At 36.9% G+C, this 24958-nt stretch overlaps 1 protein-coding gene across 3 annotated transcripts in view; it reads right to left on the reverse strand.

The window, feature by feature from the left end:
* SPATA9 (spermatogenesis associated 9) overlaps positions 1 to 24958 on the reverse strand; it is a 44920-nt gene that overhangs the window by 15331 nt on the left and 4631 nt on the right. The window contains exons 1-2 of one of the 3 annotated variants that reach the window (XM_037801714.1): positions 13875 to 13956; positions 1915 to 2142 (exon numbers count right to left, since the gene is read on the reverse strand). In XM_037801714.1, the coding sequence (XP_037657642.1) occupies positions 1915 to 2142; positions 13875 to 13940 (294 nt within the window). In that variant the 5' untranslated portion in view covers positions 13941 to 13956. Of the gene's footprint in view, positions 1 to 1914; positions 2156 to 13874; positions 13957 to 24958 lie in introns of those variants that run through there. The other 2 variants (XM_037801716.1, XM_037801715.1) reach the window with 2 other exon arrangements.

Below are 24958 nucleotides of genomic sequence, written 5' to 3' on the forward strand. Positions count from 1 at the left end.
GGACAATTCAAGGAAGCAGAACAGTAGATTCAGAAAGATGTTTTAGTGAGAACTTAAGATAATACTGATCAGCTATGTTTCTAATGATTATCTAATGATACAGGAATAAGACATAATGCATAGAGAATTCAGTGGTTGGCAAATACAAACCACTATTTACTTTCTCAGAGATCAGGTATTACAAGGGAGCTTCATATAAATGCTATCTCCAGACAATTCATTGTCAAAATAGCTGGTGACTTCCGAAAATGTTAAAATCTTTGATTATAGAGAGATTCCTGTGTAATGGGTATTTGTTGACTTTGGCCATCCAGCAGCCATTTTCCCATCTTCTCTAAACAACTCAGTTTTGTTTGAGGATTCACCTTTTCCCCTTGCTCAGGTCATGTGGTCTAGATGTGGTTCCACCCCCAACTCTAGGGATGAAGCAGGTAATTGGTCCTAGGCCAATCAGTGCATACCACTTCCCTGGTTTAGAGGAGAGCACAGAGACTTAAAGTCATTCTGTAAAAGTGAATCTCTGGACTTTGCCAGGAATGCTGGGACCCTTCTCTTTTTTGCTAGATTTTAACCTTGGAAGGATGCAAAACATCCTGTTCAATGGGGAAAACCTGTCTGAGAACGAAGTCAACATAAAGAAAGCAGAACCAGGAGACAAAGAAAGAATGCTGAAGGCATTATTTGAATCCCTGTATCCACCATGGATGAAACCTTCTCAACTCACAATTGTTCAACTACATAAACTAATACATTTCCTTTTTTAGTTAACCCAGTTTGAGTCAGGTCTCCCTTTACTAAAAAGTTCAAATTGATTTACTCTGGGATTTCGATGCCAGTGTCCCAGTATTCTGAATCTTTGTTACGAAAATTTAGACACTTTGAATAATGCCCAGATTAAAAAGCCTAGAGTTTTGTGCCATAAAATTTAGAAACAAAAAATTGGTCCTGAAAATGTCTGACAAGCTGTTGTGCTTAACCAAGTATAAAGGCTCAATAAAACAATGTCAAAAATGTAATTTGAAATATACCTGGATGTTGACAGATCTATCAGAATGAGATTATAGTTAAATATACTCTAAAGAATTGGGGTAGCTGGTGGTGGATACCTGAAACTATCAAACTACAACCCAGAACCCATGAATCTCGAAGACAGTTGTATAAAAATGTAGCTTATGAGGGGTGACAATGGGATTGGGAAAGCCATAAGGACCAAACTCCAGTTTGTCTAGTTTATGGATGGATGTGTAGAAAAATAGGGGAAGGAAACAAACAGACAAAGGTACCCAGTGTTCTTTTTTACTTCAATTGCTCTTTTTCACTCTAATTATTATTCTTGTTATTTTTGTGTGTGTGCTAATGAAGGTGTCAGGGATTGATTTAGGTGATGAATGTACAAGTATGTAATGGTACTGTAAAGAATCGAAAGTACGATTTGTTTTGTATGACTGCATGGTATGTGAATATATCTCAATAAAATGATGATTAAAAAAAATAAATAAAACAAAGAGAACAAAAAAAAAATATACTCAATATATTATATCAAAAATTATCTTAGAAACGAAAGGTTATGTGTAAAAGAGAACAAAGAAAAATGATTTTAAGGCTTGCTGTAGGATTTTTTTTAGTTTTAAGTGCTAATTTGCATGCTTATATTTAGGTTGACCCATTTGAAATGAACAATTGCAGATCGTTCAATCTAACAGTAAAGTAGGAAAAAATCCACATTACTTCCCTTTTCAGACTGATTTAAATCAGAGAATATACTGTCATGAAAAAGGCCCAACCATTTATTTCTCTTATCCAACAAGTGTACCTGTTTTACATGTAGAACAACATTTTCATTTTCAAACTTGCAAATTCAAAACTGTTCCTAAAAAAGGATCCAAGTCCAGTGTAAATGCAATATTTGCTTACCTGTATATTATATAGGGGTTGCTTTGGTGCATTAACTTCCCTCAGCAGACGATGAGATATGTCCCTTAATTCTAAAAGTCTACAGGCAAGCTGAGGCTGCAGAAGTTTGGCCACTGATTTAGAGGATCTGGATATGCTGTGCAATCCTTGAATGAATGTTCGTCTGTTGATCTTGGCTAAAGCAGTAGCCATTCTGATTTTGGATGTTTTTTGGATGGGTTCTCTTTTCTGGAAAATAAGCCTTTGAAAAGTGACTTTAGTGTGATTCTCCAATGCATTATTAAAATCTACTTCAGGCAGAGACAGAGCACCATATAACTTTACATTGTGTATGGTGCCAAGGATAGACTCAGTGTCCAATAATTATATTCCTTCCCCCCATACAAGCTCATTGGTTTCCTCTCATATGCTTAAATCTTTATATGAATATGATTATTTTCCTTAGGCTAAATAAACCAGAAGTGAAATTACTAGTCAAAACATATAAATTTCTCATTTTTATTTCTGGGTTTACCTTTACTACATTGATTTTTAAAGAGCTTTTTCAAAAGTAAACAATTCTTATTTAAAACTGTCAAATATTTTCCCAATTTACTTTGAAATTTTGTAATTATGAAGTATGACATTACAGGCAATATTCATAATGTATGTGTACAGTATCTTATTACAGAAAAATAATAAAACAGTTACCCTGTACATTAATCAACAAGTTTAAGAAATGTTTATTTCTAAAAATTTTTAAAACTGTTGACATTCTGAAAGAAAAAATTCATGGCATTACCAAAACACAGGAAATGTAGTTCTCTGCTCTCCCAGAAAGTAAACTGCAGGGAAATTACTTACAACGTGGTTAGACTGCATTCCAGGCAACAGACAAGTATAGTTTCCATTATTCATTTAATTAATTTTATAGGCTATTCTGGCTTTTTTAGTATATAACTTCAGAAAAGTATTTGTTAACAATACAAATGAGCAACTCTAAATCCCTAAAAATTTGAGTCTAAACATAAAAATACAAAATATCTTTTAAATGGATTTTTTTGCCTAGAATGAACATCATAAATTTGCTATATACATTTATTTAAAATGCCACAAATTTTATCCTGAAATAAAAATTTTATTATTGCTGTTGTTTGTCAAAGTTCAGTATTTTTCTTACCGTTCAGCATTTGTCATTGGAGACAACTAAAAGCTGTTGTACCCTGCCAATAATGATTTATTTCTGCAGGATTTGGAGTCCTGTTTTGGTTCCATTTGTTAATTTTACTGAAAAAACTCTATTAGCCCACCCCAGCCATGGTGGTCTCAACCCTCCTAGTCAATACTAAAAGTACAAAGTGCAATTGAAATAGCACCTTAGAAGACGGCAATCTTTACAAGCAGTTAAAGGCAAGTAGAACAAGAAAGATAATACAAAGGTGCAAACACTTGGTATTATTGTCTACTCTGGTTGAGAGCACACCAGGGAGAGAAATTACATTGTCTGCAGTATTCAAAGCTCCTGTATGCACAGATTCAGTTTCTCTTATGATCTTATGCTTTGCTGCACTGATCCCTCCCAACTCCTCCTCATGGTGAAGCAGCTGGAATAAGTTTGATTTTAATTCTGATTACAATTTACTTGTTATGTTTTTTCTCTCATTATAACTGATTATCTTAAGGTGGGGATATATGGCCAGGGCAAACAGGAGAGAGGTATTTGCAGTTCTGCCTTTACTAAAACCTTTTCTATTTGGTCAAATGTTCTGTGTTTGGGGGACACCTCATTTTTGTAGTTGCAAAATGTTAACATTCTGCAGTTTCCCTCTCCTTATTTTGTGATCTGTACATGTTGGCCTGGACCCACTGACTTTACACATCTAGTCAATGAACCAATCTTGATTCATTCTCCCAAAGACTACAATAGATTTCCCCTCTGATTCACTCAACTTTCTCCCTCTTTTACACTTAAGTTTTTATCTCTTTATAAAAAATAAGCCTATTTGTTATTAATAAGCTGACTGTTAATCAAAATTCTACTGTAGGGGTCACAGAAATTGTATTGACCAAATATGACATTATAAAAAATATTTTTTTAAAACTCAAGTGTGGGAGAACCTAAGATGGTGCCTAGGAGAGACGGGGACAAAAAACACCTCCGTGAAAAATACAAGACAGAGGCCAGAAAGTGACCCAGAACATCAGTTCCAGCGATGCACCAACTGGACAAGGTCTGCTAAATCCACAGGGACTGTGCACTTGGTGAAACCAGAGGTCTGTGTTCTAAAACGAGTGAGCGAGCCCGCTGAATGTCCGGCAGCTGCTCTGCAGTGTGGGGAAACCATGGGTTGGCGTTTGGAAGCGGACTAGTTCTTTTTTTTTTAAAAAAAAGCAAAAGCGGCTGCAGATACGGCAGGGAGAACCACACAGTGAAGCATGGCAGGAAAGGGCTGTGCGAATGCCTCAATATCTGGCATGGAAGATAGCCTTTGACGCACCCGCTGCCAATTGTCTCAGAGCAAGGAGGGCAGAGGTAAGCCAAAAGGGGAAAAAAACCATGCCCCTTGCAGCCATCTTCCCAGCGGGCTAGGAACGCTCCTGACCGGTGCTGGAGCCGCAGCCCAGAGCTGTGCCAAGGGACCCAGTGTGACGGGCAGTGTTTCCGGCAACACCACGCACATGCCACAATATCGGGCATGGAAAATAGCCTTTCGTGCACCCAAAGCTAATTGTCCCAGAGCTGGGAAGGTGGAGCTGTGCAAAAAGGGGGAAATTAACACGCCCCATTCAGCCATCTTTACAGCAGGCTGGGAATGCCCCTGCATGGACTGGTGGCTCAGAACTTCCCTTGAGGGACAGCGCACACTTGTGATGTAGCACAGCCTTCCCTCAGCAGAGGCCCTAGAAGGGCATGGCTGGGAAGAGGAACTCACCTGGAAATCCCAGGGACCCTATGCCAATACCAAGGACTTGTGGGTTAGTGGCAGAAACAATCTGTGGTGAGACTGAAATGAAGGTTTAGACTCTTGTAACAGCCTTAAATCTCCAGGAATACCTGGGATGTTTGATTATTAAAGCTGCCCTGCCTTCCTAACCACTCAGACACACACTCCACATTCAGGGCGGACAGCATCAACAACACACCCAAACTTGGTGCACCAACTGGACCCCACACACCACAAAGACAAAGTTGGGGAGTACTGACTTGAGGGGTATAGGTGACTCACGGACACCATCTGCTGGTTAGTTAGAGAAAGTGTATGCCACCAAGCTGTAGATCTGACAAATTAGAGACTGGTGTCTGAATAATCCTTCATATCCTAAAAGAACCCTATCAAGTAAAGCATATGCCAAAAGCCCAAAAACAACATAAAATTTTAAAGCATATGAAACAACCAGATGATAAGGATAACCCAAACCCAAACACCCAAATCAAAAGATCAGAGGAGACTCAGTACTTGGAGCAATTAATCAAAGATCTAAAGACAAACAATGAGAGCATGGCACAGGATATAAAGGACATGAAGAAGACCCTAGAAGAGCATAAAGAAGAAATTGCAAGAGTAAATAAAAAAATAGATGATCTTATGGAAATAAAAGAAACTGTTGACCAAATTAAAAAGATTCTGGATACCCATAGTACAAGACTAGAGGAAGCTGAACAATGACTCAGTGACCTCGAGAACCACAGAACAGAAAATGAAAGAACAAAAGAAAGAATGGGGAAAAAATCAAAAAAATCGAAATGGATCTCAAGGATATGATAGATAAAATAAAATCTCCAAATATAAGACTCATTGGTGTCCCAGAAGGGGAAGAGAAGGGTAAAGGTCTAGAAAGAGTATTCAAAGAAATTGCTGGGGAAAACATCCCAAACTTTCTACACGATATATATACACAAAGCATAAATGCCCAGCAAACTCCAAATAGAGTAAATCCAAATAAACCCACTCCAAGACAAATTCTGATCAGACTGTCAAATACAGAAGAGAAGGAGCAAGTTCTGAAAGCAGCAAGAGAAAAGCAATTCACCACATACAAAGGAAACAATGTAAGACTAGTGACTACTCAGCAGCCACCATGGAGGTGAGAAGGCAGTGGCATGACATATTTAAAATTCTGAGAGAGAAAAATTTCCAACCAAGAAGTTTATCCAGCAAAACTTTCCTTCAAATTTGAGGGTGAGCTTAAATTTTTCACAGACAAACAAATGCTGAGATTTTGCTAATAAAAGACCTACCCTACTTCAGATACTAAAGGGAGCCCTACCAACAGAGAAACAAAGAAAGGAGAGAGAGATATAGAGAAATTTAACAGACATATATAGAACATTACATCCCAAATCATCAGGATACACATTCTTCTCTAGTGACCATGGAACTTTCTCCAGAACAGACCATAGGCTGGGACATAAAACAAGCCTCAATAAATTTTTTAAAAAGTGAAATTATTCAAAGCACATTCTCTGACCACAATGGAATAGAAATAGAAGTCAATAACCATCAGAGACAGAAAATTCACAAACACCTGGAGGTTAAAAATGAGGGGAGATGAAAACATTCCCGGATAATCAAAAACTGAGGGACTTCATCAGTCCTATAAGAAATGCTAAAGGGAATTGTGCAGGCTGAACGGAAGGGACACTAAACAATTGACTGAAACCACATGAAGAAATAAAGATTTCCAGTAAAGATCATATGGTAAATATAAATACCAATACTACTGTATTTTTGATTTGTAACTCCACTATTTACTTCCTATAGCATCTAAAATACATAAAGTGTAATGATAAATCAGTGGTTTTGGACTCAATGTAATAGGTAATTTTTGACAAGAACTACATAAAGATGGGGGAATGGAGGAGTATAGGAACATAGTTTATGTGTCCTATTGAAGTTAAGTTGGTATCAAAGAAAACAAGATTGTTCTAGACTTAAGATGTTAAATTTAAGCCCCACAGTAAACACAAAGAAAGTATCAGAGAATATGATCATAGAGATGTAAAGCAGAGTATGGGTTACAAGAAGTGGGGGAAGGGGCAATGGGGAATTCATAAGAAATGAGTGTAGGGTTTCTGTTTGGGGTGAAGGGAAATTTCTAGTAATGGATGGTGGGAAGGTGATGGCATTGCAACATTATGAATGTAATTAATCCCACTAAATGGAATGCTTGGGAGGGGTTGGAATGGGAAGATTTATGCTGTATATATGTTTCCAGAATTGAAAAAAAAGAACAGTCTAAATAGATAATGACAATTAAATGCTATAGATGATCCTGAATGAGATCTAAGAATACAGGAGAAAAGGCTCAAAAGGACACAATTGGGACATAAGAAAAAAATGAAATATAGAAGGTAAGCTTTATATCAATGTTAAATTTCTTGAACTTCTTAACTACACTGAATGTGATCACATAAATGAATATTCTTGTTCATAGGAAATGTATATGTGAATTATATTATTTGTTCAAGGATGTGTGCAACTTGCTCTCGTATGTTCAGAAGACAGAGCAATAGATGATGGATATAGACAGGGAAGGAAAGAAAGAAATGGTAAAGTGACAAAATATTAAAGTTGGTAGATGGGGGTATCGGTGGAGGGGGTTTGGGGTATGCTTATGGGGTTTGTATTATTTTTGCAACTGTTACTGTAAGTTTGAATTTATTTCAAAATAAACATTTAAAAAAATAAATAAATAAATAAATAATCAAAAAAAAAAGTTGGTAGATCGGGGTGTTGGTGGGGAGGGGTTGGGGTAGGCTGGAGTTCTGTGTATGGGGTTTGTATTATTTTTGCAACTGTTCCTGTAAGTTTGAATTTATTTCAAAATAAAAATTAAAAAAAAAAAAAACTCAGGTGTGCATTACAATAATGTTTTAGCACACTTTGTGTTCTTTCACACTTAAGTATCACGTCATGAATTCATGGCCCTTTCAACCTGTTCCAAATAACTCTCTCATCTTTGTTTCTCTTTAGTACTCGAATTGTTAAAATAAAATATGACAAGTGTACTTAACCTTCATAGCTTTTAAATGCTTTCCTTTTTGATACTTTCCTAGATACCTTTGAAAGAATTGTTACTTTTTGACAACAAAATGTTCCCTGACCACTTTTATTTTCCCTGTCACAAAACATGAAATCAATTCTTTTCCAAGACCCTCACTATTTTTAAGAATAGTATTAGGAAACAAATCCAGCAAGGAGAGGGGTGGTGCATGTGCTGTGGTTCTTCCTGGCACTGGGAATACAAAGGGGACAACAGAAGAGAGGCTACTTACATTCCTTTACATGAAGAATAAGATTTCCTCTTTAAAAAAAAACTCACCAGTTTATGATAATGATTCCAATTCACTCTTACGTTCAGTAAGTTACTTTTAAAGTAGTGCTAACAAGAAAAATTTTAAATAAAAGGGTTTTTTTCCTATTTCGAGTTACCAGCTTTTCCCTTTTGTCCACTATGATGAACCCATGCTATATGTTTTCTCACCAAACCATTTGTTTGAATTTATATGTTGACCCCAAATTAGAAGTCCTCATTTTCTTTTCCCTCTTTTTTTGACTATTGGCCTAAGCATCCCAGAATTGGTTACAAATGGTGCAAGTTCAGATTATTCTTTTTGTTATCATCTGAGTACATCACCAAATGCCTGAAAACAAATTCCACCCCCCACCATCACCATCTCAGAGACATGCAAAGTCACTTATAGACCTTTTACCAAAAGAAATAGCATCAGTTAATAAGATTGGTTCTAGAATCCTGCTCTAGATTTTTCCATTTGAGCCCCACACTTGGAAAATATTTCCTATTTTGCCTTTTTTCTTTGTCATAAGCAGTTTTAATGCTGAACTCTATTTTCTATTACCTCTGCTTTTTACAACCCTGTATCTATAAAACCAGCTTGTCAGCAAGTCCTATTCAATTCTTTCTCTGAATATCCAGAGTCTGACCACTTTTCACAACCCCTACATACCAAAGTGCTGGTCCACTGTATTTAGAGATCACCATCATCTTTTCTCCAGATTAGTAAATTAGCTTCCTAAATGGTCTCCCTGCTGCCACCCTTGTCTATTTTCATTCTACTCCTCAAAACATCAGCCAAAGAGATCCAAGTAAAACTTATGTCAGATCATATCATTCTTCTGCTCAAATGCTTCCAGTGACTGCCCTTTGCTCTCAGTGTTAAAGCCAAAGTACACATACAATGGTCTACAAGGCCCTAAATAGTTTGTGTCTTCCTTACCTCTCTGGCCTCATCATCCTTCCCTTTCCCTCCTTACTATTTGTTGAACTTGCTAGGTATATGCTCACCTCAGAGACTGCACTTGCTATTCTCTTTGAATCTCCAGGTATCCCAAGAATCATTTCTCAGTAAGGCCTTGGTTACCCTATCCAATCCTTCAACAGTCTTCCCCTACTCCTCCCCTACTTCAGAGCTTTCTTCTGCTATATATTTTTTTCTTTTCTTTAAAATTTAACCACTAGCATACTATATACTTTACTCATTTTCCTTGTTTACTGTTTTTCTACTTGACTAGGATGTAAGTTTTATGACAGCAGTATCTTATACTCATTCTGTTCACAGATCTTTCTCCAGTTTCTAGAATACTGTCTGGCACATAGTAGGTACTCTATAAATATTTGCCAAAATGAACGAATAAAGTGTATCAGAAAATATAACAAATGAATATTGAGAAATACAGTACAATGTGCTTTGTAACTTTCTCAATATTGGTAGTGCTCCATAAGAAACAACTCAGCAAAAACAAAAATATAATTGAATTACAGAATATTCTAGTTACAGTCCTACTCTCATTATATTTAGAAACCCCCAAACCATTACAAGCTATTTCTAGATATCACTGTTGTATCTGCAGTGGTTTTTATACCACATTAAAAAAAAAAAAAAATCATGGAAAATTCAGAAAAGTACATCCACAGATTACTGTAATGTAAAAATGCAAGTTTTTACATAGGATTCTGATATGTTCTGTCTACAAGTCTCAATTTTGTAGTAAATGGTAAGTGCAATATAATTACAGAATAAAATACATAATCACCTTTCAAAATTAAAACCTGCAAAAATTGTTCCTATTTACAAAAAAAAAAAAAAAAAAAAAAAAAAAAAGCTTCATTCTCATTCTTGTAAGGATCATCTGAGTTAAAATTTTTCAGTTCCCAAATTATAGTACACCTATTTTGTTTGTTCATATTTAAAGGCTGAATATTTTAAAGTCCTCATATGGAAATCATTTGCAATTTGCCAGTGTAAACCTTAAAAACACAAAACAAAACAAAACAAAAAACCTACTTTTTATTAAAGGAAATAGATACTGACCATATTAGGGTGTGGATTGCTTGGGCAGGAGGGGATGGAGAATACACAACCTCAGAGGGAAAAAATTATTTAAATATTAATCACAAAATTTATTGATTTAAAATACAACGCAATTAACAAAGCCCTCTGCGGTAGGCTGAATTCGAGTATCCCACAAACATATGTTCTTCATCTTAATTCCCATCCTTGTGGATGTGAACCCATTTGTAAACAGGAGCTTTGAAGTTGTTATTTTTAGCTAAGGTGTGGCAAACTGAACCAGGGTGGGCCAGATCCTGATTACCTGAGGCCTTGTAAAGAGAACCCAGAAGTCACAGAAAAGAAAAAGAGGAGGGCATTGCCATGTGATAGGAAGCCGGACTACAAGACAAGGAACCCCAGCATCGGAACACTACTGTCATCGGGAATACCATGACTTTAGATTTCTAGTCTCAAAAATGTGAGCCAATAAATTCCTATTGTTAAGCCCAAACCAGTTTCTTGTATTTGTGATACCTCTGGCAGACTAAGACACACTCTAGCCATTCTTAAAACCTTTCTTTTTAGTATATTTGGGAACTTTGGATCATCCTGGAAATAATAAAATGCACAGTATTTACAACCTGACTTTTTAAAAATAATGTAGTTAACAAACGAATATTAGCAGTGTTTTCTGGATAATTTATTTTTGAAAAGCAAATAACTTCAAATTTGTTAAAAATAGCCTCTAGCTATTCTGGCTTCCCACCAATCTCAGCAAAACATTCTTCAAAGTGATAGAAAAAGAACAATGTAAGAGTTTTGAATGAGAAAGTAACTTTAACAATCTATCTTTATGTTCCTCTCCGGGTGGGATAAAGTTTTTATAAGTAAATGACTTCAATGAGTTGGAAATACTTACACTTCTTTATTTGAGGATCAAAATATCAGTCTATTTCACCATAAGCCATGCTTGTGGCTCTAGTGATAATGATGCTATTCAGAGGGTAGGAAATGATGGAGGGAATTGTAAAGAAAGTTGCAACTTCTTTAATTAAATAAAACCCCAGTTTCTCCAATGTTGGCAATGGTGGGAGAATCACAACTCCGAAGGGGTAACAGGACTTTCCAGGCCCATCTTCTGCCTCACCTTGGAGATTTCTCAATAATTGTGGCCACCACTGTGTCAGCTTTAACAGTTTTACATCCTGACCAAATCTGGACATCTGACCATCTCTTCCCTTAATACTCCAGAATATAGCCAAGAAAAGTCTCCAATGTTTCAAGACTTTATACAAAGGCTAGAGGAATACAAAACAGGGGAAGCAACTAGACAAAATTTAAAATGGAATTACAAAATCTGATTTGCTCCCTGGAACTTAAAAAAAAGCTTTCTTCTATTCTGCTTCTTAGCCAATCACCATCTGAGTACCATCTTACCACTGTGCATCTAGATACCTATACTTCAGTATCACCCCTCCTCAAAATCTAGAGAAAGTCAAGAGAGGGAAAGCCAAAGAGAGAAAGGGTCACTTCCCCTACCAGCCTAAGGCCTGCCTTCTGAGTATTGTTTCCTGTCTAACAATGCCATTTGCACAGTGGCTATACAGTAGCCATTTGGTTATAAATGTAGAGAGACTGCTGTAATCTGTTACATCTTCTAGGAATCAGTTCTACACATCCCAGAACTCCACCATACCTAACAAAGTCAGGCCCTGGCAGTTAAAACACATAAGTGATTTGATGGTAAACAAGAATGCCTATCAGTTGAATTTTTAGAGATATATGAGTTTTTTATAGCATTTCATTCTCTTTATTCTGTTCTTACCTCTGACCCCCAGTGACATCTTGTAAACACTGGCATTCCTTCGGCTCTACCCCATGCCCTCCTCTATTACTAAACTCTCTTCTTGAGCAATAATATTTACCACCTACACTGTAAATATACATTGTACACTGATGAGTCCTGAATTCTTATCTTCAGCCCACACCTCTCCTGAGTTTCCAGCCTATATATATAATTACAATTCAACTCCACATTTTACCAGGATGTGGCAAAACCCCTTAAAATGTGATCCAATTAAACTTAAGAAATCCAGGAGTCTTCCTCAATCCCTACATATTCCTCTCAACACATACTATCAGTTTCAAAACATGCTAAATTTCTCTTGTATCCAACCCCTCCTCCTTTCTATTCCCAATGCCAATGCCCTTGTTCTGTTTGTCATTTGGAAAAGAATCTTACAAGAAGCTCTGCCTCCATTCAGGCTTCATTACCACTACAGAAGTCTTTTTAAAGTACAAATCCAATGTCATTTCCATGTTCAAAACCTTTCAGTGACTCTCTAATACCTGTATTATAAACAAGACAAAGACCAGTCCTTTTTACATGGCATATGAAGCTCCATTTTCTGACTCTTGCTTAAGTTTCCTAATTTTCTACTATTTCCTGCTTCAACCCTTCTATTCTACATGCCATTTATTCAGATTTACTTGATAGTCTATGAACATGCCATGCTTTCATACTCTGATCTAACTCACACTGCTTCCTCTGAAATATTCTCCCCTGCCCCTACCCACTTGTCCTGTCTCTTTCTTCACCTTGAAAACTATTTATCCTTTGAGACCCAATGTAAGCACTCTTCCTCCATGAAGCCTTCTCTGAATTTTCCAGGTAATCATTCACTTACGCCTCTAAATTTGATGTACCTCTATAGCACAATATTATAATGCAATTTCTTGTTTACAGCTCTGTCTCCACCAGATTAAGCCCATGACTGAAGGGCTTATGTCTAGTTTATCTTTGTATTCCCTCTTCCTACTTCCAAGCAATAGGACTTAGTAAATTTCCGATGACTGGTTGTCAGGATGAATGACCGAAGGCAGCTCTAATACCTCTCCTTTGGAATACATTATTTAGATTTTATGATTTCTATGTTACTCAGAGTGCTTTTTTTGTTTACTTCAAGGTTTTGGCTATGTTCCTCATTTTGACATTGCCAAGGGCCTGATTTCTGGTTAAGTGGATTGTTACTGTACTATGTAACTTTATAGCATATTAACACATTTCAACTGAAACACATTTTTACATTATAAGCTGTGTACCTTTGAGTAAATCAGGTTACATGTATCCATTAAACAAGATGTTACTTTTTCCTGACCTTCAAAATTCTCTACCTCCCTCCTCCACTCCCAATATTATATCACTATGAAATCCTTTTTGAAACAGAGGTAAATAAATAAATATATATATACTTTATTTTAATTTATATCAATATTTTCTGTCCACATTAAAATACATACAATAAAATAAAAAGTATTTATTTTTCCATTGTTACAATTTCTATTATATTTTGCACTAATTTAATTACTATACATTTTAGCTAAATTATATTTAGGCATTTTTTCTGATTATACATTAAGCAAATTTTAGGTAAACATTGCAATTGTGGCTATGAAGAGACCCAGATTTCCAATCTAATGGTACAGTGATTTTCTTTACACTTAATTCAACTATCTACCTCACTTCTTCATCCACAATTGGCTTTCCACAGATTCCTCACAATAGGAAAAATTTGGAACTTATTTTCCTGAGGCAAAATTAATGTTTTCTTATGCTTCACTGGTATGATACTAAAAGTACAATATACTTTTTGTATTCCTTTTCAAAGTTATGAAATCACATTACCTGCTTAGATTGTGATAATTGCAGAATGGTGGGGAATTCATCTTTAAACTCATCTACAAGGTCCATGACTGCTTTCTGGATTCCCTCAACTAAGACAAAAAAAGTTAGGGCAAAAAAAGCTTAACTAAAAACATTCCCTAAAAACAATTCAAAGGAAGATAGAATACTAGATTCACCTCTTAGGTGACTGGGAGCACAAGGAAACCACAGGGGACTTTATTCCCAGTTGTTTCCCACACCCATATCCCCTTTACAAGATTGTGTATACTTTTTCCAGAGAAGTTCTTCAAAACCTGTCCACATATCCATCCAACAGGTTTGCTCAGCATGATGAGTTCTTGCTTTGGTTCCTAGTGCTTAGCAAGCCATTAGTGAGGGATGGGGGAAACCTTCCACTCAGGAAAGTAGGCAAGGACAGAACCTGCAGCTCACTGCTGGAGTTCTTTGTTACTGCACAATGGCTTCTAGGAACTTGTTACAGAATCTTCTGAAATCATTCTGGCAGTGACAGGAGGAAGAGTGTGTTTGGAGGCAGCAAGGGAGGAGTGAGGAGATTGAAAAATAAACCACACTATGGAGTTCTGCAATATGAACTGAATTTTGTTCCAAATTCGGCAGTGACACCTCAATTAATGGATCATCTGAGAACAAAACTCTCTTTGAAAAGAGCTGGCATGTGCTTTTAAAAAATGTTTCACGTATGATGTCAAATGGGAAAGAAAACCCAGCAAGATAATTCAGGAAGATTTCTAAACAGATTATTTTTCCTTCACGCAAATGAGGATCAAAAAGTCAAACTCAGGCAAAATTTTTAAAACTTTGTTTCAATATCAACATTTTTCTTTTTCATCTTTTACCCTCCTACCATGCTCCTATTTCAAATGCCCATTATTTTCCCCTTATCATACCTGAGAAGAACATAACACCATGTATATTTCATTGACTACCTAGTTATATTTTAGTGTGGATGAATTAAGAGTTGGTTAACTCAAATCCCTTTTAATTTTAAGCCTTTATATTTAGTTGTAGCTAGAACATTTTCTTCAGCAAGCATAAGGCTGCTAGAGGACTATTTCTGGGAACTATCTGGGAAAGAGAACTTGTCATCAGAGGAATCCTCTAGGGTGAGAAGCCTGCCAGATCCCCAGCTTTCACACTGTCCTTAGCCCTGAACGTGCCTGAGAACACTTTCCACCACTACTGCCCTTACCTTTCCTGATCTTAACAGAACCTGCTACCCTCTGTCATGACTGTAATGCTTAGGATAATTATGCCCTTAACATGTGGAAAATATAATCTATTACCAGAAAGAAAATCCTATGAGACAATGATGAACACACTGAGTCTAGAGTAATACACTTTTCTTTACCTGTCTTATCAAAATACTATGAGAATCTGCCTCAGAAGAGCACCTGGTAGCACCTGCTCTCTCTGGTCTTCCACATTCTCTATTCTTACAGACCTCTTACATCTTTATTATCCATCTGCCCAGTCCTCAGTGTCCTAACTCCCAGTCAATCTGTTTCACCCAATTTTCTCCTCATTTTAGTGTTCTCTCCTTCCTAGGCATCCTACAGAACTAACAAATCTACAAGAAAGATCTTTTTCATGCTAATAGTTACCACTTATAATCTAACTCTGAGTGTTATGCTAACAAAGTACTTTTTGTCTTTTCTTACTTAATAACTCTCTCCCTGGAAGGAGAATGGTGACAAAAGAAAGAAGGTGATGGAGTACAAAAATCTCATCCTACCATACTTATTTTACGTTTGTGAGCATACTTGATATTTTGGTTTGTAGTTAACTATATTTTTACCTATATTCCTGTGCATATAACTATTTCTATTTCAGGTAATAAAGTTAGACAAAATAAATAATGTCAGTGGTCATCCACTTCATTAATTCTTTTTTGTTATCCTTTATAGCTCATAATAGAATGCTCCATACTTGTAACATAAATTAGGAAACAATTATAAATACCTCCAAATACTTTTTTTTAATTCAGTTTATTGAGATATATTCACATTACATACAATCATCCATGGTGTACAATCAGCTGTTCACAGTTGTATCATATAGTTGTGCATTCATCACCCCAATCCACTTTTTTTTAAATATTCATTTTATTGAGATATATTCACATACCACGCAGTCATACAAAACAAATCGTACATTCGATTGTTCACAGTACCATTACATAGTTGTACATTCATCACCAAAATCAATCCCTGACACCTTCATTACCACACACACAAAAATAACAAAGAATAATAATTAAAGTGAAAAAGAGCAATTAAAGTAAAAAAGAACACTGGGTGCCTTTGTCTGTCAGTTTGTTTGTTTGTTTGTTTCCTTCCCCCATTTTTCTACTCATCCATCCATAAACTAGACAAAGGGGAGTGTGATCCTTATGGCTTTCCCAATCCCATTGTCACCCCTCATAAGCTACATTTTTATACAATCGTCTTCATGATTCATGGGTTCCGGGTTGTAGTTTGATAGTTTCAGGTATCTATCACCAGCTACCCCAATTCATTAGACCCTAAAAAGGGTTGTCTATATTGTCCATAAGAGTGCCCACCAGAGTGACCTCTTGGCTCCTTTTGGAATCTCTCTGCCACTGAAGCTTATTTCATTTCATTTCCCCCTTTTGGTCAAGAAGATATTCTCAATCCCACGATGCTAGGTTCAGATGCATCCCCGGGAGTCATATCCTGCATTGCCAGGGAGATTTACACCCCTGGGAGTCGGGTCCCACGTAAGCGGCAGGGCAGTGAGTTCACCTGCCAAGGTGGCTCAGTTAGAGAGATAGAGGGCCACATCTGAGCAACAAAGAGGTACTCAGGGGGAGACTCTTAGGCACAATTATATGCAAGTTTAGCCTCTCCTTTGCAGTAACGAGCTTCATAAGGGCAAGTCTCATGATCAAGGGCTCGGCATATCAAACCACCAGTCCCAATGTTTGTGACAATATCAACACCAGTCCAGGTGAGGAAGTCCAACACTTCTGCACCTTCCCCCAGCTCCTCAGAGTGGGAGGGGAGGAGGCTGTAAATGTATTTTTTATTCTCTGCCCAAATTACTTTGGGATGTGTCACTATTTCACTCTAACCTATAATAACCTACTGTATCTCACTTCCTATTCAAAGTTCCATGTAATTGTGGTGTTTGAACAAACTGACTATAGAGTTATACTGTTTAGAAAATACAGATCCTGCACCAGATAGACATCTCTTCCCGTGGTCTCACATGGAAGTTGAAGTTTTAAAACATAGTCAGTTTTAACTTTTACCCTTTGGCCTGGTTTGCCCTAGTCTTAACCAGATCTGCTTCATTCATATCACTAATTGAAGTCTGGGCTCTACATCACATCTCTTTTAATTCTAAAAACAACTTTCTGAGGTAGGAATGTTCTGAAAGCAATCTGACATCAAACAGTACCAATACACTGACATTATCAACACCGTCACCTTGGCAATATATGCCAAGGAAAAAGTCCTCCTCAATAATAATTTGAATAGTTATCCAAATAACTATTAAATTAATGTAGCGTCTTTCCAGATAGCATAAAGTGGAAGTAATTCAAATAACCCAATATTCATCAGATGCTTGTTACTTCCACGACTCTGGAAAAGCTTCTGCTCATTACATTTACACAATGTGGACTCTTTTCAACTAAGTATGCAAATAAAAGAAATTTAAGCAAAAGTATGTAAAACAATATAGTTTATAATCATTCAAAATTACATGCACACAAAAGAGACCTGGTTCTCACAATAAAATTCTATGTTTATTGGGTTCTTTTTTCCTAAAACGTTGTGTACACAGCAAAAACAAAGCAAAACAAACAAAAACAAAAATCGAATCAAATACCTAAATTAAAAAAAATTACTATAGAAATAGTATTTACAAATATAATATATTAGTAATATTTATCAATATTTATTAATATAATAGAAATATTTACTAATATTATTTACTTATGTCTAATTGATTAAATAACAGGTTCATATCATAAAGTATAATTGACAGTATAGTTGTATATCACTTTGGTCAGTGACTAGTGAAAAGTTATATGTAAATCAATTTCAGCATGTAGGACAAGTCTCAATATATACTGTTACGGCTCAGACACATCTTGATTTGGAGAATCTGAAGGGGCAGCTTGATAGAAGCTTTATATATGAGACCGAGTACTCTCCTGGGAGAGAACTCACTTACAAAAAGCAGTCAGCTTTAACAATTCCAACCTGGTAACAATGCCTTAATTATCAAAGGAGAGGAGTGATTCTGAGCACAGGCTAGTATACGTCACTCAGGCCTATCTTTGATCCCACATCCCTTAGGGTATATGGTATTGAAAGAAAAACCTTAAGCAGTCTTACTAAATTCTAAGGCAGCAGGGGCACAAATTAGCTCTACAGCCATGGTACCCTTCCCACAGAGAGTAAAACAAAAGTAAAAAGGCATTTTCCAGGACTTTGCCAATAATCTTTGGTTGTTTTGAAGTGTCACTGCATCAGTGGTGGTATCCACTGTGAGAACGTGGTATCTGGAAAGTAGACAAAACTGAAGCAATGCCTGAGGGAGACATAGCGATAGCCGTAGAAGTAGTTATGAATGCCAAGTAGGTGCTACTTGCAAGGCAGCCAACCAGATTTGTTCCTGAGAATTAGATGCATCCTGGGGATTCCCAGAAATACTTGGAGAAAAGGAGGCAGATTCAGGACTTCGTAAATACTTGAAGTTTTGCAGGCGGGGCAAAGCCAATGAAATCTAGGTTATTATTTTTGTGATCCCACTTGCAACCATAGGTTGACCAAACTTAGGAAATCCTAGGTCACAAGAGAAAATAAAGACCTTCTCTTTCTACTAAGAATTTGAGGCAGTTTGTGTGTAAAAAGGATGTTCATGAATAGAATCATTTGCAGTGTGCTAGGGTACCTTATTCTTTAAAAGCAAGCCTAAATGAAATTCTTCTGTAAGGTAAATAATCATCCTTTTATACTAAAAATAAATACTTCCTATTTTATAAATACAGATTTTTTAGAGATGTTTCAAATGAGGTATAATACTTAAAAACATTTCATTTCTTCTTTAAAAAGTTGTTAATTACTATATTCTTTAATTCCAGTTGGCTACCATTAATATGGAGGAGACTGTGGGAAAGCCTATGGAACTCTTCAAATAGTTATAGTAAAGTGGACGGGCTACACAAGGGAAGAGCAACATTAGCACTGCTATCCAAGTTTGGGAGTGACTGAAGATTGCTTAGGAGGTAGGAAGCTGAGACCAGATTTGCTTTTTGTTTGTTTCCTCCATCCGCATATAAGCTCCATGGAGTCTTTGTTTTGTTCAAAGCCTAGACACTGCATTTATGTGATAGGCACTCAATAAATATTTCCTGAATGAATAAAATCAAATCTGTTATGTCTCAAGCAGGATGAAAAGATCTGTCATTGAATTCAGCATGGAGTCAAACAACTAATATGTAAATATGGACCACATAAGACATTATTTATATTTATATCCACCCACACAATGTTTATTAAACCTTATGGAAAGACAATTTTTTCCCACATATAAAGCACTACAATTTTATTTCTTTTATCCATCATAGAAAATACTTTACTGGCTAATGTTACATATCTTAACAATTCAATATGTGTTTAATGAGAACTGGAAAACAGTCACAATGAGAACATTTGTCTCTGATTTCCCTTTCAGATTTTTTGGTAAATAATTCTAAGTATATTAAATGAAGTCAATTATTCTATGTATCTAAGAATAGAAAATAAAAGTGTAGCACAGTAATGGGGGTAGTACTGAAGAAAATATGAGTAAAGTAAATGTAAATATAGCATGCTGAACTAAATGTGGAGAATTAAATGATTTCTAAGACCATTTTGGTCATTCACTGCAATTTGAAGTAGATGGTAACAACTATAGAAAGGAGGAGAGAAATTATAAATTAAATTCCAGTTCAACTACAAAAAAAGATACTTTGTTCAAAGAATGATCATAATATAATCTTGTTAAATACACTATTGCTAAATAGAGTCTACTTTCTTTATGAGGATGTTCTTGATTTTCTGTTCTAATTTTCTTGTCAATAGTATACACACTGTTTCACATAACTATACTATTTCTGTTTTGGTGCATGATGACTCATTTCAAAGTTCCAACTTATTAAAAAGGGCAGGAATATGGTAGGGTAAAATATGGTTTTCTTAAGGATTCTGGATCTATTGTAAAGTTCTGTAGTATCATAGTTCTTCAGAGATAATGCTAATTTTCATATCTCCTATTCCACATGGCTCCTATCATATTATTCATTTTTCCCCAAAATGAAAATTAATATTAATATTATTAATAAAATAATATTAAATTATTATTTTAATGATAAAGTCTTACTATAAAACTTGTGAATAATATATAAAAGCATAAGGAAAAAAGAGAAAATGTATCTTAAGTACAATTGGTGACCATTATCATTTCATACATAAGCAGGATCATATAATAACTCTTATTAATGTAGATAACCCATATTATCCCGCTGTATGTATCCTTCCATTCTTTTCTCCATGGTCATATAATCATTTATGTATGTGTATGTGTGTGTAGGTGTGCAAGGTACTTTGAGCATTACTTGTTTTACAAAAATGGGATGACCTTATATCTACTTTTCCTATCTTGCTTTTCTAATTAAATGCCCTTCTGAGAAAGGGCATTTACGGTTCTAAATTCATTATTTTAAATGGCTGCATTAAAAACTCCATAGTACGGATGTTATCATAATCTATTCAACCACTTCCCAACTTACGGACATTCACTGTTTCCAGGTTTTTCTGCTACAAACAATAAAACAATGAATATTGTTTCTATTAAATAAGAATCTCAAAAGAGAGGCTAATGGGTTAAAGGGCATGTGTAAAATTAAGTTTAGTAAATGTTCTCAGATTACTTCCTTTAAGGCTATAATAATTCACATTTCCTCCAGAAATGTATTGAAAATAATATACTAGCAGTAGATGCTATGTGTTCTAGTTTGCTAATGCTGCTGGAATGCAAAACACCAGGAATGGATCGGCTTTTATAAAAGGGGGTTTATTTGGTTACACAGTTACAGTCTGAAGGCCATAAAGAGTCCAAATGGGGTACGTTCATTGGAGGATGGCCAACAGCACCCGGAAAACCTCTGTCAGCCGGGAAGTCACACAGCTGGTGCCTGCCCCAAAGTCCTGGCCTCAAAATGACCCTCTCCCAGGACATTCCCCTCCCGGCCACAGCCCCTCAAAAATGTCACTCTTAGTTGGACCTGGGGTATCTGTCCTCTCCTAGCCTCTCCAGAGCAAGTCTGCCCTCAACAGCTGTCTTCAAACTGTCTCCCACCTGCAGCTCCTGTGCCTTGTTCAAAGTGTCCCTCCTGGCTGCAGCTCCCCCCCCAAAATGTCATTGACAGCTGCACTGAGTTCCCCCTGCCTGTCAGCTCATCTACATGGCTCCACCCATCAAGGCCCACCCTGAATGGGTGGGGCCATGCCTCCATGGAAATATCCCACTGGAGTCATCACCCACAGCTGGGTGGGGTGCACCTCCATGCAAACAACCTAATCCAAACATTCCAACTTAATCCCCACTAATATCTGCCCCACAAGACCCCATCAAAGAACATGGCTTTTTCTGGGGGACATAATACATTCAAACTAGCACATTCCACCCCCTGGACCTCAGAAAAACATATTCTTTCCAAATACAAAATACATTTATCCCATCACAATTTCACAAAAACTTTTTCTCATTTCAGTAACAATAGGTAAGTATGAGATCCCATGAAAATCAACTATAGGCGTGGTCAGTCCCAAGGCATACTTTTCTTTAAGCTATGGATCTGTGAACTTAGAACAACTTATGTGCTTCCAATACACAAAGGAGGGACACTCATAGGACAAACATTCCCATCACTATAAGGAGAAACTGAAAGGAAAACAGGGCTCCCAGGACTAAAACAGTTCCTAAAACCTGCAGGACAAACTCCATTAAATTTCAAAGTCTAGAGTCATTTACAGAACGACGTTGCATCCTTGGGGCTTGAGAGAACGGGAGTCTAACCCTTCCTAAGGGCCTTTTTGGCAGCCCTTTCCTCTCCAGACACTGGGGTAAGTTCTCCAACATATCCACACATTGGGAAGACCACCTTCTCGGCCCCACTAACCTCAAACATCAGGACAGCACCCAGATTCCCTTCCACCTCCGGGGCACACACTCAACTCCTTCAGAACAGTGGGGTGGCAGCCAGGGTCTCCCAAATTCCCTGGGAATGTGCTCCACCCTCTTTGGGACCTTGGGTGGCAAAACTCTTCCAGAGCATCGAGGTGGAACGCCCACCCTTCACCTCCGGTGCAAACTCACCCTTTCCATGCATGTGGGCTGCTCCACTCTCCCAGCCCGAGACCTCTTGACTCCAGACCTCAACCTTCATGGCTCTGTCTTTGAAGAAATTTTTCCTTCAATTTGTTCCTTGTCTGTCTCCTCCAGTCCAGAACAGCAATGGCTCTGTCTATAAAGATCTCACAAAAATTCTGTTGGCTTTTCATGAAGCACATAGGGGTCAAACCTGTCTGACAATAGGACTTTCCACAAATCCTTTCTGCTTAACTCCTTTTCCAATCTTGACTTGTACTGAAATGGCAGCTGGGTTCCATGTTTGGTTACATCCTCACGTTGGGCTGTAGCTTCTGGGATTCTACCCCCTGGAAGCCCGTAATTTTCCAAGCCATCAGCTTCTGGTTTCTTTGAAACCAAGAGTTCAGTTCTAAGTTTATCTCTCTCTGCTCACATTTTACTATAAGCTGCAAGAAGAAGCCAGGGTACATCCTCCATATACAGTCTGGCGATAGCCTCAGCTAAGTATTCCAGGTTGTCATTTTCAAATTCTTCCTTCCACCTGACACCAGGACTTAATTTTGCCAAATTCTCTGCCACTTGAAAACAAGGATCGCCTTTCTTCCAGTTCACAACAACACATTGATCATTTCTGTTCAAGGCCTCGTCAGAAGTATCTCTAGAGTCCATATTTCCACAAACAGTCTCTTCAAAGCAGTTTAGGCCTTTTTTATCAAGCTCCTCACAATTCTTCCAGAATCTTCTGCTTATCCATTTAAAAAGCCATTCCAACATGTTTGATATTTGCAAACTCAGCAGCAAAAGCACCCCTCTCTCCGTACCAAAATCTGTTCTAGTTTGCTAATGCTGCCGGAATGCAAAACACCAGAGATGGATTGGCTTTTGTAAAGGGGTTTATTTGGTCACACAGTTACAGTCTTAAGGCCATAAAGTGTCCAAGGTCATCAGCAATCAGGTACCTTCACAGGAAGATGCCCAACGGTGTACGGAAAACCTCTGTTAGCAACTGGGTACCTTCACTGGAGGATGGCCAGTGGTGTCCGGAAAACCTCTGTTAGCTGGGAAGGCACGTGGCTGGCGTCTGCTCCAATGTTCTGGTTTCAAAATGGCTTTCTCCCAGGACATTCCTCTCTAGGCTGCAGTTCCTCAAGAATGTCACTCTTAGTTGCACTTGGGGTATTTGTCCTCTCTCAGCTTCTCTGGAGCGAAAGTCTGCTTCCAACAGCCGTCTTCAAAATGTCTCTCATCTGCAGCTCCTGTGCTTTCTTCAAAGTGTCCCTCTTGGCTGTAGCTCCTCTTCAGAATGTCACTCACAGCTGCACTTGAACTGAGTTCCTTCTGTTTGTCAGCCCATTTATATGGCTCCACTGATCAAGGCCAACCCTGAATGGGTGGGGCCACACCTCCATGGAAATATCTCATCAGAATTATCACCTACAGCTGGGTGGGGTGCATTTCCATGCAAACAACATAATCCAAATGTTCCAACTTATTCCCCACTAATATGTCTGCCCCACAAGTTTGCATCAAAGAATATGGCTTTTTCTGGGGTACATAATACATTCAAACCAGCACACTATGGTTTTTTAATTTTTGCCAGAGAAATAGCAGGAAAGTGCAGAGATTCTCAACTGCTATTTTAATCTGTATTACCTCAACTACCCAAGGGTTTGGTCATCATTCTATATGTTTATTGGCTACTTGGATTTGGTCCTCTGTAAATGGCTAATCCTATCCTTTGCTTTTTTCATTGGGTTATCATTTTCTTATCAATTTAAAAGAGCTTTTCATCTAACTAGACAATGTTTTCTGAAACTAGTTTAGTCTACTGACTTTGCTTATGGTATCTTTTGTCAGACAAAAGTTTTTTGTTTTTTGTTTTTTTAATTTTTATATAGTCTCATAAAACTTATTATTTTTAAGCTTCTGGTTTTCCTGTCTTGGTTAAGGACATTCTTCCAGGCACTAAGCTATACATGTAGTTTCTCAAATTTTCTTCTAAGAGTATCCTCTCTTTAAAAATTATTATTTAAAATTCTCAATCCATTTGTGATTTACTTTTAATCACTGTTATTTTCTTTCATTTGGATATCCAGTTGTTTTGGTATCACTGATTAAATAAACCATTCTTTGTTGATGAGAAATACCACTTTTGTCATATATTAAATCCTATATATGCCAGAACTATTTCCAGATTCTCTATTCTGTTTCCCTAATCCTTTTGTCTATTTCTATGTCATTATAATACTGATTTGGTTACAGTAGTTTTGTCGTACATTTTCTTTTCTGTTATGGCAAGCCTCTCCCATTCTTCTTTCTTTTCCTGGCCATTTTTTGGTGATTTATCTTTCTATATGAATTTAAATATTATCAAAAATTTTTTAAAAGACCTGTTAAGATTAAAATTGGAGTTGAAATTTTTTTTATATTTATCTTCTTATCCAAGGGTGTAGCCTGTCTTTCCATTTGTTCAGATCACTGCTTATGTTAATCAATAAAATTTTACTGCTTTCTTCATACATGTCTAATAACTTTACTGGAAATTGTATTCATAAGTATCTTACAGTTTTAGTCATTTATTGTAACTGGGATTTTTTTCCATTTCCATTATTTGTTGCTATTGTTAAGCTGAGTAGCTTGTTGGAAGCTAATGACTTTTGTATGTTTTACTTTTATTC

This window comes from Choloepus didactylus, chromosome 13 (genome assembly GCF_015220235.1).
Source record: "Choloepus didactylus isolate mChoDid1 chromosome 13, mChoDid1.pri, whole genome shotgun sequence".
NCBI classification, from domain to species: Eukaryota; Metazoa; Chordata; class Mammalia; order Pilosa; family Megalonychidae; genus Choloepus; species Choloepus didactylus.